Genomic DNA, 13,277 nt, shown 5'->3' on the forward strand with positions numbered 1-13,277 from the left:
TTTTTAAACCCAAGACTCTATTTATGAAACAAAACAGGCTTAGTTCCCTAAGTAAAGCATCCATGGTGTTAAGCTTAGGTTTGCTTTTTCACAAATTGCAAATTCTTCTTGTCATATGAAAAAGAAGTGTCGTGTAATATCTTTCACCACTAAGATTTAGATGAGATTGGTCATTAGACGTTTTATAAATCATATGATGTTCACAATGAAACTCATGGCATGATTATACTAAGAGTGATTCATTTTTAGCAACTTAAATGATAATTTATAAAGCCTTGATTATTAAATGAGGAGCATGCCTTATACACAACTGCTAATTGTTTGGAATAAGTACCAAAGTGAAAGCAAAATAAAGAACTAAAGGTGACAAAAACTGTTCAGCCAACACAGGAAGTCTACTGATTGCGTGTACCTTCCTCACAATTTGCAGCCCTGATAACAGCCCACAACAATAACATCAACAACCAAATCATTAAAGAAAGGAGAATTTTATTCCTAAAAGCTTCTATGAATTTAGATTCTTCTTAAACACTAAAAGTCTCAGTGTCCCGACCATTTCTGCTTTCAGCTTTTAGGGCAACCCATGGTTGATCCTGTGAGGAGAAATTACCCAAATTCCTGTGGAATTTAAGAGACCCCTCCTCCCAACCTAGCAATATCTGGAATAACTGAAACTGAAGGAAGGAAATATATTTGAGTTGTTGTTCTAAAAGATAAACAAACAACCTAGTTGTACAGTCATATACCTCTGGGCCAATTTCTGAACAAAGAACATAAGCATTCTTTGTATAGTTTTGTTACTGGTTTTCATTCCAGTCAGAAATGGAATTAGGTATGGGAAGATTAGCATGGCATTCCATGCTTAACAGTCACTTTAGCTGAAACGGATGGTAATGTATGTCTTAAAGACACATAAACACACACTGGCTTATTGTAATTGGCTGGCTGCTTCAGTGATTAGGCTCCAATTGTCTCTGAATGAATGCATACAAGCAAAAGTAATGCCAATAAGCCAAGCATAATTAAATAAAGCTGCTTCATCATGGCTGTGTCTGCACAGTAAGGCCTTAGCCACTGGTTTGTTTCTTTTTTTTAAAAAAACAAGAAACGTTGACAGACAATTTCTTTTTATTGGAATAGTTAATTATTACAAGTAGTAACTTGACTGTAGTTCATTTATAATTAACTAAAGGCTGAGTATGTCTTGTTTGAAATTTTTAAGACCAGAAGTGTTTCAGATTTTTAAAAATTATTTTGGAATACCTGTATTTGTAAATATATAATGAGATATCTTGGAAATGGGACCAAAGTCCAAACATGAAATTTGTTCACGTTTCATATACCATTTTGTATACATACTTTGAAGGTAACTGTATACAATCTGTTAATAATTTTGTGCATGAAATAATATGTGCACACTGAACCATCAGACAGCAACTGTGTCCCTATCTCCGTCACCCATATCGGAGTATTTTGAATTTTAAAATTTGGATAGGAGATGCTCAACCTGTACTTTGAATGCTGTTAATTAGAATAAGTATTCAAAAGGATTGCAATAACCAACACTGAAATTGTATATAGACTATTATCAGCCTTGTAAGCAACTGATTAGTCAGGATACTTGAAATTCAGTATTTCGTTTCAAAGGTCCTCCTCAACCAATAGACTGTGAATGTCTTTGTGAGACAACACTAGCACCTCATCTATCAAACATGTGAATATTGTCACATGAAAGAAAGGAAGGGTGAGACTAAAAAATTGCTGTCATCTGTGTTATTCCCCCATCACACAAGTGATCATTTCAGTTGACAAAGTCCTTGTTTTCCTGTGATGAACAATTGTTCTGTAGGAAAGCTCAGGATAATTCAGCTTCTATTCCCCTCAATGTATGAAAAAGCAAAAGAAAACAAGAAAGAAAGGAAGAAAGAAAAGAAAAGAAAGAGTGAGGGAGGGAAGAAGGGACAGTCCCAGTCAGAACATGGGGTTTGTGGGCCATTGTCACTCTCTGTTACGATCTCAATAGACCACAAGCATATATTTGTACATTTGTTAAATTGAGTATTTGGTTTACATACCGGGGAAGAGGATGGTAGAGGTCATAAGGCATGATCTGCTTGTATCCATCACTGTTAGGAACAATAATGCCAACCCTCTGAGTAGAAGGTACACACAATAAAATAAACACTAAATGATTACATTATACAAAAACCACATTTTAGTCAAAAACCACATTTACTCATCTATTCATCTTGCTAAAAATTTAAAGGCATATCAAGAAAAGGCAAGTGACTGGACATCTCATCTATCATTTTCACTTTGGAAAATATTTTGTGAATGTATGGATAAACAAGGCAATTAATATGACTTCTACGATATAAACCCATCTATCTGGTCAGAGGTAGAATTGAGGAATATTTCTGTAATTAAACTTGAAGTTGTGTATACAGAGAAATGCTAGTCTTTTGCTCTTAGTTGTCATAATGCATAAATTTTATCCCTCTACTGCTATGGTTCCCAATCTTTTTTTTGACCAGGGACCACTTTGACCAGGAACCACTTTGATTAGGAACCACTCTCCAACATTAGTACCAAAAGGGTTACGAATCAGTTTTTGGTCAACTTTAGATTCGGTTTGGTTATTTGAGGTGTTGATTCAGAAAACTACATTGGATAGACCACATCAGCACTAATTTCTGATACAGAACATATGCCATCCAGTAGTCACCATCTGCCTGCCCAGAGAAAGCCATATTTAATAATCTAGAGCTGATGTGGTCTATACAATACAATTTTCTGAATTAGCACTCCAAATAACCCCAGGAACAGGCCCGAAAACGAAGACACCAAGGCGCCCCCACTTCCAGGAGCCACATGGAACAGCTCTGCTCAGAGGGAGGGAGGAGGAGGAGAAGCAGCAGGAGGCTTGTTGTTGCACCTTCTGAGGTCAGTCAGCCTCTCCCCTCCTGCCATCCCTGTGGCCTCGGTACTATAAGAGGGTTTCGCGAGACAAGTCACTCTCATTGTAATGGTGTAGTAACGATGAGGCTGCAAACTGTATTTTAGTTCTTGGGGACCACTGATGTTTAGGAACCACTGCTCTATTGATTTAGATAACTGAGCATATCACAAATGCTGGGGAAAGTAAACTTGTTCATTCTTATTCACTGAAAAATGAAATTAGTTGTGATTGATCAGTAGGCTTTCATTTGGTAATATCTCAACATAACATTTTTATCTCTAGTAGAATCTTGATATATTGGTTTATTAACTTAAAGTGGCATTTAAAAATCAAGATAGCAGTGGTACACTCATTGCACGAACTCTCTTCTGCTGTGCACATGCACTCACTGTTTGACTATCTATTTATATTGTGGCTTGCCCTCATGGCAACAGAAGTCAATGCTTTTACGATTTGCTTTTCAGATTCTCTTGCAATGTTTGCACAGCTTGCACAGTCCTGAATAATAGCGTAAACAGAGAGTAGCTCAATATAATTTTCTTAGAAAACCATGCCCAAATAATGTTGTGGATGAGTGAGCAGTTTGACCACAGATTATTTCAATGGCTGGAATAAGAAAAGTCACTTTTATCTGGATAGCATTTAAAAGGATTCAAAATATATGTGATGTATGAAATAAAACTCTTCCAGCAAGTCTAATTATATCTTCCACCAAGTTTAATTTACATTAATGGAGTAGACGAGATTTAGCCAACGGTGAAGAAAAGAACATTGGGCGTTCTACTCTAAGTTAGCCTTGAAAAACACATCCAAAGAATATTCTGGGCCTTATAAATGTTTGTCAGTGATATTCTCTTTTTTCAGTCATATTCCCTTCAAGGAGCTATGTGAGGGGATAAAAATAAAATGAGTAAATAAATAAAGAAAATGTAAGCTGCTCTTTTACAAGCTTGCTCTGAATGACTACTGAGGATTAGCCAATTCCCAAATTAGCTAGCAACGTAGGTTTTATCCATCCATTCTGACTCTATTTAAGGAACTGCTCTTCTTGAAATGTGTTTTGTTTCAACATCTGATTCTAGTAGATTTCTCTCTTATGTGATACTTTTCTCTTCTCTTTTCACTGTTCAGGCTATACACTGGCGCCTCTGTGAAGGTGCTTTTGATACGCAAACTACCTGCTTCCCCCTTTTACATTAATTACAGTCTTAATATTGATATTATTTAACTAAACATACCTTTTAACACTCTGAATGACACCCCATTACCCATCCTTTCTTTACTTGTCCTGACAAAGTAATTTTGTGCCTTCACTTCAAATACTTCTCCTCCTACGTAGGGTTTTCAACTTTCCGCCTACGCCTCTAATGAATAAAAATGATTCCTTCTGGCCTTTTACAGATTTTGTTCACTCATTTCCTTTGCCTGCCACCTCCAGCTATTTACCATATATTTGACAGAATCAGGACTACAGTAAGGATGTGAGCTACTGTGGACCAAAGCACAGAAAAGTTATCTTTATGGACTGTAACTCACACAATACCCTAGTCACCGCAACAATTTTAGAGTTGTAGTCTGAGAAGTAATTTTTCCTTGCTCTGCTACAGTTCATTCATGAATGCCCATGGGCTAAAAAGAGTATCTTGTTCTGAAGGTGCAGCAATTCATTTTTTAAAGAAACTTTTTATATTGAAAAAAGACAAGCAGAGCTACTTAAAAAAATTAACAGAGTTCATAAATAAGATGAACTAATGATTTAGTTAACACCATATGTGACTAAATTAAAAAGTAAATAAATATATTGGTGATCATAGCATAGCTTCAAAAGTGAAAAGGTTGAGTGGTGATGGAAAGAATAAATATATTTTTAATGTATTTAAAAATATTTTGAGTGCTGTAAACCCTGAAGAGGAGAATTCTGAACTGATTTTTCATAAATTAGGACTTATTCCGAGCAAAAAAAATTGCATGTGTTTTTTTGCATATTGTTTTCTGTACATAAAATGCTGTTTCCAGTATAATGCATTTGCATGTTTTGCACAGATAACAGCATTTTCTGTACATAAAATAATATGCTGTTTTTGTGCAAAATATACAAACGCAGTACACTGGAAACAGTACTTTTGGTTAAGTAATATTTCCGTGCTTCTATGTAGAAATATTATTTCTTGTGCAGAAAATGCTATTTGTTGCATAAAAACACCATGCACTTTTGTGCAGAATCACTTCTGAAGTGTGAAAAGTTTTAATGTTTTGTTAAGAGTGCTTTTCTGCCATTATATTTTAAGCATCTTTTAAAGGAGTGCAGATTTTTATGGCAGCAATACTTTCACTTTGCCTCTCCTGCAATAGCTGTCACTGATTGAATCTGATCATTGAATGCACTTATATGACTTTATGAACCCTTGTTGTAGGACAACTGATATGGCAGAAACTTTGTCCCACTTCTTCGCATATTGCTAATGATTCACACATTGCAAGCATGCACAGGGAATGTATTCTCTTAGAAAATGTGCCAAATCCTATGGGTACTCCAATCATGAATGCAGGGGAAATGGGAATGCAGATATTTGCCTCATAATTGCTGTCTATTTAAATATCTTTCAGTGATGTGATGACAGTAAAAGAGGAAAGCAGTGAAGAAAGTTTCAGCATGACCTGCCAATTAGACATGAACTGAATAGACCTCTCTAATTAGTTAAGAAAACATCCTGTCAAGAGGAGTCTCTTCCAGTTTTATGTTCTTATCCATGATACCAATATGCCTTCCTCCTCTTAATTGATGAAAAGAAATTCAAATTGTAGCAACCAGCTGGTCATGTATGGGATTCATTTTAAGCACACAGCAACTATTTCTTTCAGCTTGCTCCTCTTCTCAAAACCTGATGTTCCCCAGGCATCTTTTCTTTTCTTTTTTGAAAAAAGGTCTTGGAGACTTTGTTACATACATTTGCATGTAACTAAAGGCCTTTTCAGGCATTTTGTTTCTTGAAAAACCAACTAGCCTAAGGCTTTCTAGCTCTCCATTGACAATTCAAGTCAATGCCCACAATAGCCCAAACCAGCCAAATGATGTTGATACATGAGGGAAACAAATCTCGGGAACACCCACCTCACTTCTGGACGAAAAAAAATACAACAGCCACAGAACAAAATGCCATCAATTTGTTGCCCTTTTTTTGGCATCCCAAATCTAATACCTAAGGCACCACCTCCCTGTACCTGATAGTAGAGCCCAACAGGAATGGTCTTGTGGATAATCAACATTTGCACTACTAAGAAATGTCTGAAGTGAATAGGCTTCTGTAGGCTCCCTGCAACATATGTACCCCAGGAAAAACTGGATTTTACAGTGAAAAACAGGAGGCCTTAGTATGCTAAGTCTCATAGCTATGAGTTTTGATTATTTACAAAAATGCAAGGAAGCCATAACTGTATATTGTAGCTTCCCAGTGGAATTTGCTCTTTGTCCCGAACTTAAAAAATACTTCTTTTCCTTTCCCTTCCTATCTCTTTACTGCCTTTTTATTGGAGGGTGGTGGTGGCTGTCGTGGGAGCAAACAACTACCTATTATTTTTTGAATGTAACATATATACTCATGGAAAAAGTATTGACAAAAATGACTTTTAAAAAGTCGGGTTGACTTTATACATGGGTCAATGTTGGAATTAGGACTGGACTAAAGGCAATGAGAACATCCTGTTCTATTTGAATTGTCCTTTCCAGCACTACCTAATCCTTCTTAAAGAGGAGGCAGCTATCATTATGACCCTGTATCTGCAATATCCAGTTCAAAAGTTATGGAAGGACTAATTTATCAGTGTGTGGTTGGGGATAGGTAGTTTTGGTTTGAGGGAGTAGCTATGTCCATGTTTGTAATCCCAACTTCATTCAGGAAGAGAGGGGGGGAAGCAAATAGGGATAAGGAACACATAACATTTTAAAACTTTACCTTTTAAAGAAGTAAATATACTTAATAAATACCTAAGTAAAGAGAGATCAAAATGATGGGAGTGTCATTGTTTATTGCACTTTAAAAATGGGGGACATCATCAGCCTTGTTAAAGAGTAATAATTCCCACGTACAGAGTACTCCATTCCCTAGTTCATCTAGTTTATTTCATTTAATTCTGCTAAAACAGCAGAGAATTTATGCTTTAAACTCTCCTGCCCTTCGGGATCTTTATGTCAACAGCTTCACCTAGATCTGTCTTGTATAAAAAGGAAAATTACTTCCTGACATCTGCCCAGAAGTTATTTTTCACTCTCTCTTTTGATCTGCATGTACCATGCAGCCACCTGTCTTAATGAAGATGCATGTGCAGTGTCAGATCATACCCAGAAAAAAGCTTGAAAACAGCACTGATTTCCCAGAAACTAATGGCACGCACGAGCGTCAACAGAATAAACGAGGAAGGGCAGCATTAAAAAATGAATGGCAAAAAGTAAATACAAAAATAAATATCCAGGCCAGCATAAATATCACTTGCATGAAGGACCAGGTGTCTACTTCATTGATTATACAAGGCTGTGGGTGCATTCGTTCAAAAGTTGGGTTGAGCCTCTGATTTGCATGTGGCACATTAGTCATGTCTAGTGTTTTGCAGATTGCATTTTTGTTTCTCCATGTGCGCCAGCAGGTCTCTCCAGGATCACAAGCAGTGTACAGAGCACACCTAACTTATTAAAAGTTACTACAATGCAATTTACTACAATGCCATGACATTTGGTTGCTCAAGGTAAAGGACAAAATAGCATCTCTCTCTCCTATTCCATTTACAGAAGTTGACCAGTCTAGTAAATGCTTGTGTTGACACAACAGCTTCCTAATATCAATAGGCTGTCTTTAGGAGTGCAGCAATCCAGGCCAGGACACATGTAGAACTTGTCTACATTTACGGGAAAAAATCCAGTTACCTCATTTTCCTGCTCCACCTTGACCTTGTATGAGGTTGTAGTAATCCTGTTAACACCACCCACATTTTAGTAAGTTCACCATAACTGGTGTATTCAACTTGCTGTTAAGGGATGACCTGCATTTCCAACCATTGGTATTATTTTCCCCTTCCCGATATCATTTATGAAAATACATATATTTGCTGTTAAGTGTGGGTGGGGCATTTATACTGATATGCAAGTATCTGAACATATACACCTTCTTAAAAAATACAACCCACTTCCTAGCACGAATGACCAACCAGTTCTGCCCACAGCTAACTCTTCCCCGCAGTGAAGCAGTAGAGTCAAAACTCCAGATTTCCTGTAAAACTGCTGGGTGAAAGGCAAGGTTTTTTTTTAAATGGATTAAAGTCCTAAGAACCTTATTACAACAGAATTGTCAAGAACATAATGTGTCAGAATCAGTGTCTAAGAGGTGAGCATGATTTTTACAGCACAGACAAGCCCATGCACCTCTTATCTTCTCAACATCTTGTCATAATTCCTATTCCCCAGCACCTGCTGCCTGAGGCAGCAATCTTGCTCAAGCTAACACTAGGATAAGTCTTAGCTCAGAGATATGCACAAATTGCTTTTTCTGAAACCATTTAGCACCATAGTTCCTGAGGTTTACCATCCAAGTCATTTCTTATTAGCAATAAATGCACTTATACTCAACCATCCTTTCATACCGGATGTCCTGAAGAGCCAAACAATAGAATATTTAACTTGCTTGCTTTTGTTGAATGTAAAAAAAAGCATGGACTGAGTTACCTTGCAGGACAAGGATCCAAGTTGCATTCCTGAAGTTTTGGCTTTGGCTTGATGTTTTCAGGATAGTAGTGGCAATACTGATCGGCCACCACTCTGTTGCTTCTCAGATCATAGCATTCTGCAGAGGTCAGCTGGTAACCTTAAAAAAATCCAGATTGAATAAAGACATAATGATCTGCACAGAATACAAGCTTTATGTGCAGAGCTTATGCAAAACTTAGAAATGTAGTTTTTGTAGAACTCCTGGAACTCACAATGGCAAGTTTTGTGATACAGCTAGCAATCAGTAACACCTTGTCAGAATGAATATGTTTGTAAGAATTCATCGTCTTAGTGTGTCTTAAGATTGCAAAGGTACATTAGTTGAAGACATTCACTTCTATATCAGTCAAAGAGCACTGTCTAAATGACTATTTACACAATAGCAAAACTATGCAGCTGAGCCTCAATAGCATGTTTGTAAAATATGAAAATCAGTGTTAGTCAAGTGTAGATACCTGAGTTTTACTTATTTCAATCTCACATGCAAGAATGAAATATCAAAATCTTTATCATCACAAGATAAGATTATTTCTTCACATTTCAGAACATAAGGAGGGCTCTTATAAAACTATTTTTGCGCAAAACACTGTAAATTGTTTTGTTTGAAACTTTGTGGAATTATTTCAAAATATTCCATGCTCTTTATTAAACCAGCTGAAAAATAAACATTTACCAACACAATGTCTTGACATTTTAACAACTCTCCTGATAAATGATGCAAGTCACTCAATAATTCTCTTTTCCAAATTAAACTTGTGGATGCCTGACCCTCCAATTGTCATAGTAATAGATTCAAAATTATTATTAGAGGCGGAAAAGCAATGAGGATATCTACTAGCTTGATTTGAGTGAGAGGTTTTTTTTTGTACCAGTATTGGTGTACCAGTATTTTAAATCCTAATTGTTTTATTACAACATATACTTTTTATGTTTTTCCCTAACAAACATTTCAGTGTGCTCTGCCATTTTTGCAATAGCTATGGCTAGATATGATAAAATACTTCAAATTCAAAAATTAAACCTCCCTAAATGCATCCCATTGTTAACTCATTTCTTAGCATATGATATAACCTACCTTCCACATATATCTTAAAGAAGGCAACTGACTTTATGCCCCCGCATCTAAACTGTAGAATTAATGTAGTTTGACACCACTTTAACTGCCAAAGCAGAATGCTATGAAATCATGGGAGTTGTAGTTTTACAAGCTATTTACAATTCTCTGCCAAAGAGTGCTGGTGTTTTACCAAACTACAAATCCCAGGATTCCACAGCATTGAGCCATGGCATTTACAGTTACAAACAAGATAGGTTCTGTAGGTTTGTTCTTGAGTTGACTTTCTATGCAAGTCAGAACAGGGACATCTTTTAAGTGCAACTCCAGACGTGTGTGTGTGTGTGTGTGTGTGTGTGTACATTTTGTATAGCATAGGGAAGGGTTAACACCCATGTAGTGCTTATTTTCTGTCTGTGCCTGTGATGCCTCATGGGCCTTGTAGTCCTGTTCCTAGTGTCATCGTGGCAGATGAAGACGAAAACATGGGGTTTTCGCCGGTTCAACAAGAGCCGGAATCTTTTCACCTGCCGGATGTTGATGTTTGTACCCAAGAACTCAGTAAAACAGACCTTGGGCATTCCTCTCCTCCGTTCCCTAGGAGAGAGTCCTATGCTGCAGACAGAGGAGTGAGGGAACAAAATCGCAGGAGTTTACGAATTGCCGCCAAACAACAGGCTGATTAGACCTGCTTCCCTTGGGAAATTCTAAGGAGTCTTGCATCTGGACAAAGTTGGGTTTCGCTTCCCGTTCTCTAGGGAAAGAGGTTGTTGGCGGGAAAACGAGACCCCAATATAGGTGCCTGACACGGGAGAATCTTTGCGGAGTCAACAGAGCAGCTTCAGGAGTAAGATCGTGTGTGGACTTCGCAACCCCAGTTCCTTGCTTCCCGGATCAAGTATTCAAGATTTGCCTTGCCTTGTTTTTAACCACGGATCTTGTTCCAAGAATCACTGTTTGCCTTGTTCCTAGTCACGGACCTTGTTAAAGAATCAAGATTGTATCCAGCCTTGTTGTCAAGCTACCTTGGACTCCTAAGACTCTGGCATTTCCCCACACTATTGCTTGGCAATAGTGTGTGTTTCGGTTTTGGATTAAAACTTTGAACTCTAATATCATTTATTGGACAATACATTTTTGGACTATATTAGACCTTATTTGAAAGGTCTGCCTCTGAACTATATTCTTCACTTGTTTTTATTGCTTTTATATATTTACTTAATAAAGATATTAGATAGAGATTGGCCTCCGTGTATGGTTCTTGGTGCCCTGCTGCCTTGGGTCTGACAGTGCCCCTGTTCAGAAGATTTCTCCTCGCTTTCTGTCCTTGTAATAAATGGATTTTGAAAAAAATCGGCTTGGACACAAGTATTGGTGATAAGGCTTCAGCTGAGACACCTTTTCCCCGTGAGAACTCTTTCAGGGGTGAATTTCCCTTCTAACGGGTAGATTTCTTTCACCTCCTGTTGTCTCACTTCTGTTCTTAACTGTGAGTTGTTTGTAAGTCAGATGTTTATAACTTGGGGACTGCCTGTATAACCATGAATGCTATTACTTGGAAGTAAGTCCAGTTGAATTCAATGGGACTTCTGTATTAACATACACTACAGAATCTTAATTAAGCACTATTCCCATTTGGTGTGGTGTTGGATGTCATGGCTGGTGGTTCACGGGTGGGAATGGGGAGGTCGTGGGACAGGGGAAATAATGCTTGTAGTTTGATTGTTGAATCTCGAAGATTGTATGTTGTTGCTGTTGTCATATATCACAATAAACATTTATACAAAAAAGAAGAAACAATTCTGCAATGCTTATTATTTGACTTTTCTTTTTTTAAGAGGGAAGCCAATTCCCTGGCAAAACGGAACTCCAGTGGAGTAATTTATTATTCTATTTTATTGTGGCTTAAAGCCTTATACAGCTTTTTCTGTGTGTACAAATCTCAAACATTTAAGATTGGTGGTAACAAAATCTAAAATGATAAAGAAATAGAGAGGAAACCACTAGCTCTCCCAAACTACTCATAACCTTTCTGTGATTTATCTTCTTCCTTCCCTCAAAGTCAGCTTTGGATTCTACAATAAAAGCCTCCTTCTGTGCATTTCCTCTCATTTCCCCTTCTATTTCCCCATATGGGAGTATCAGCTGTTGCGACCTAATTTCAATTACCAGATGCCTGTTCTCTGGCCTCCAGAGAACCTGCTACATGGCCACTGTCCTTGACCACAAAGATTGAATAACCCTCTATGAGGCTTTAATTACTAGTCATTGTGGCAATTACTTTAATTCCCATCGAAAATTATGGACCAGGTGATGGAAAGGTCAAACCACAGGCTTTCTATTGCACTAGGATTTTGCATGCTAACATTAACTAAAGTGCTTAATATCAGAGAGCAAGTTATTAGTTTTTGGCCCTTCATTTGCTTTAGTGCAGAGGTTGGGAAACCTTTAGCCTGCCATATGGCTTGGCCGAAAACATCCATCAACTTCCATGCCCAAGGATTGTGGGAGGTGTCGTCCAAAGGCTCAGGTGAGCCAAAGGCTCATCACCTTTATCTTAGCACATGCAATGACTTGGATTTCTTACTCCAAACTTTCAAGCCTTTCTATATGGATTTAGAAAACATATGAGAAATTGGTCAGAGCATGATTGGTGCAACTCTGTACCATGTACAAAGCTTCCAAGAAGCATTGCCAACATGTCAATTACATTAATACTGAATGCCACTGAAGCTACAATGATGCAAGACTTCGTTTTTTAGATCCAGTAGGACCACTGTACCCATGGGACCAATATTTGCAGTTTTGGAACTCTAGGAATGGTCTAGGTCAGTGGTTCTCAACCTGGGATCCCCAGATGTTTTTGGCCTACAACTCCCAGAAATCTCCGCCAGTTTACCAGCTGTTAGGATTTCTGGGAGTTGAAGGCCAAAAACATCTGGAGGACCCCAGGTTGAGAACCACTAGTCTAGGTTCTCCAGGTAATCATATGGTACGCTTCCACGGACGTCACCATAAAATCACATTGAAAAGTCTGACAAATTTCCTAGAGACTCTATGGTCACACTGAAGGACCTAGAAAATTTCCAATGCGAGTCTAAGGTAATTTCTGGCAGTAGTATATTTCAATAGAGTTTACTATTATCCGTAGTTTCCTGCTTCCACTTTAAGTTCAGGAACACATACTCTGCGGATACAGGGTCATACTATACTACAAATCCTTTCAAAGCATGAATATGCAAGTTATCTCAAGAAAGTGTTTATTAAACTATGCACACGGAAACTGACTTTCTAAACAGGGGATAGCCTGGTAAAGAGAGTAATATAACTCTGCCAATGCAACTTGGTTTTCAGTGACCATGAGTTATCACTGAAAAATCACAATGGAATTGTGAAGAGCAGTTAATGAACATCTTCCGTATATATACTTTCCAACAATATATCTGTATTTGAAGCAAATAAAATGCAAGGAATTTTTCGTACAGGCAGTTTTCCTCAAGATAGTACAT

General features: G+C 37.6%; 1 protein-coding gene across 2 annotated transcripts in view; it reads right to left on the minus strand.

Annotated features, from left to right (window-relative positions):
• adamtsl1 (ADAMTS like 1) overlaps positions 1-13,277 on the minus strand; it is a 671,866-nt gene that overhangs the window by 161,597 nt on the left and 496,992 nt on the right. For both annotated transcript variants that reach the window (XM_062971884.1, XM_008103489.3), the window contains 2 exons: positions 8,673-8,811; positions 2,076-2,126 (listed from right to left, as the gene is read on the minus strand). In XM_062971884.1, the coding sequence (XP_062827954.1) occupies positions 2,076-2,126; positions 8,673-8,811 (190 nt within the window). The remainder of the gene's footprint in view (positions 1-2,075; positions 2,127-8,672; positions 8,812-13,277) is intronic.

Source organism: Anolis carolinensis, chromosome 2 (assembly GCF_035594765.1).
Source record: "Anolis carolinensis isolate JA03-04 chromosome 2, rAnoCar3.1.pri, whole genome shotgun sequence".
Lineage (NCBI taxonomy): Eukaryota > Metazoa > Chordata > Lepidosauria > Squamata > Dactyloidae > Anolis > Anolis carolinensis.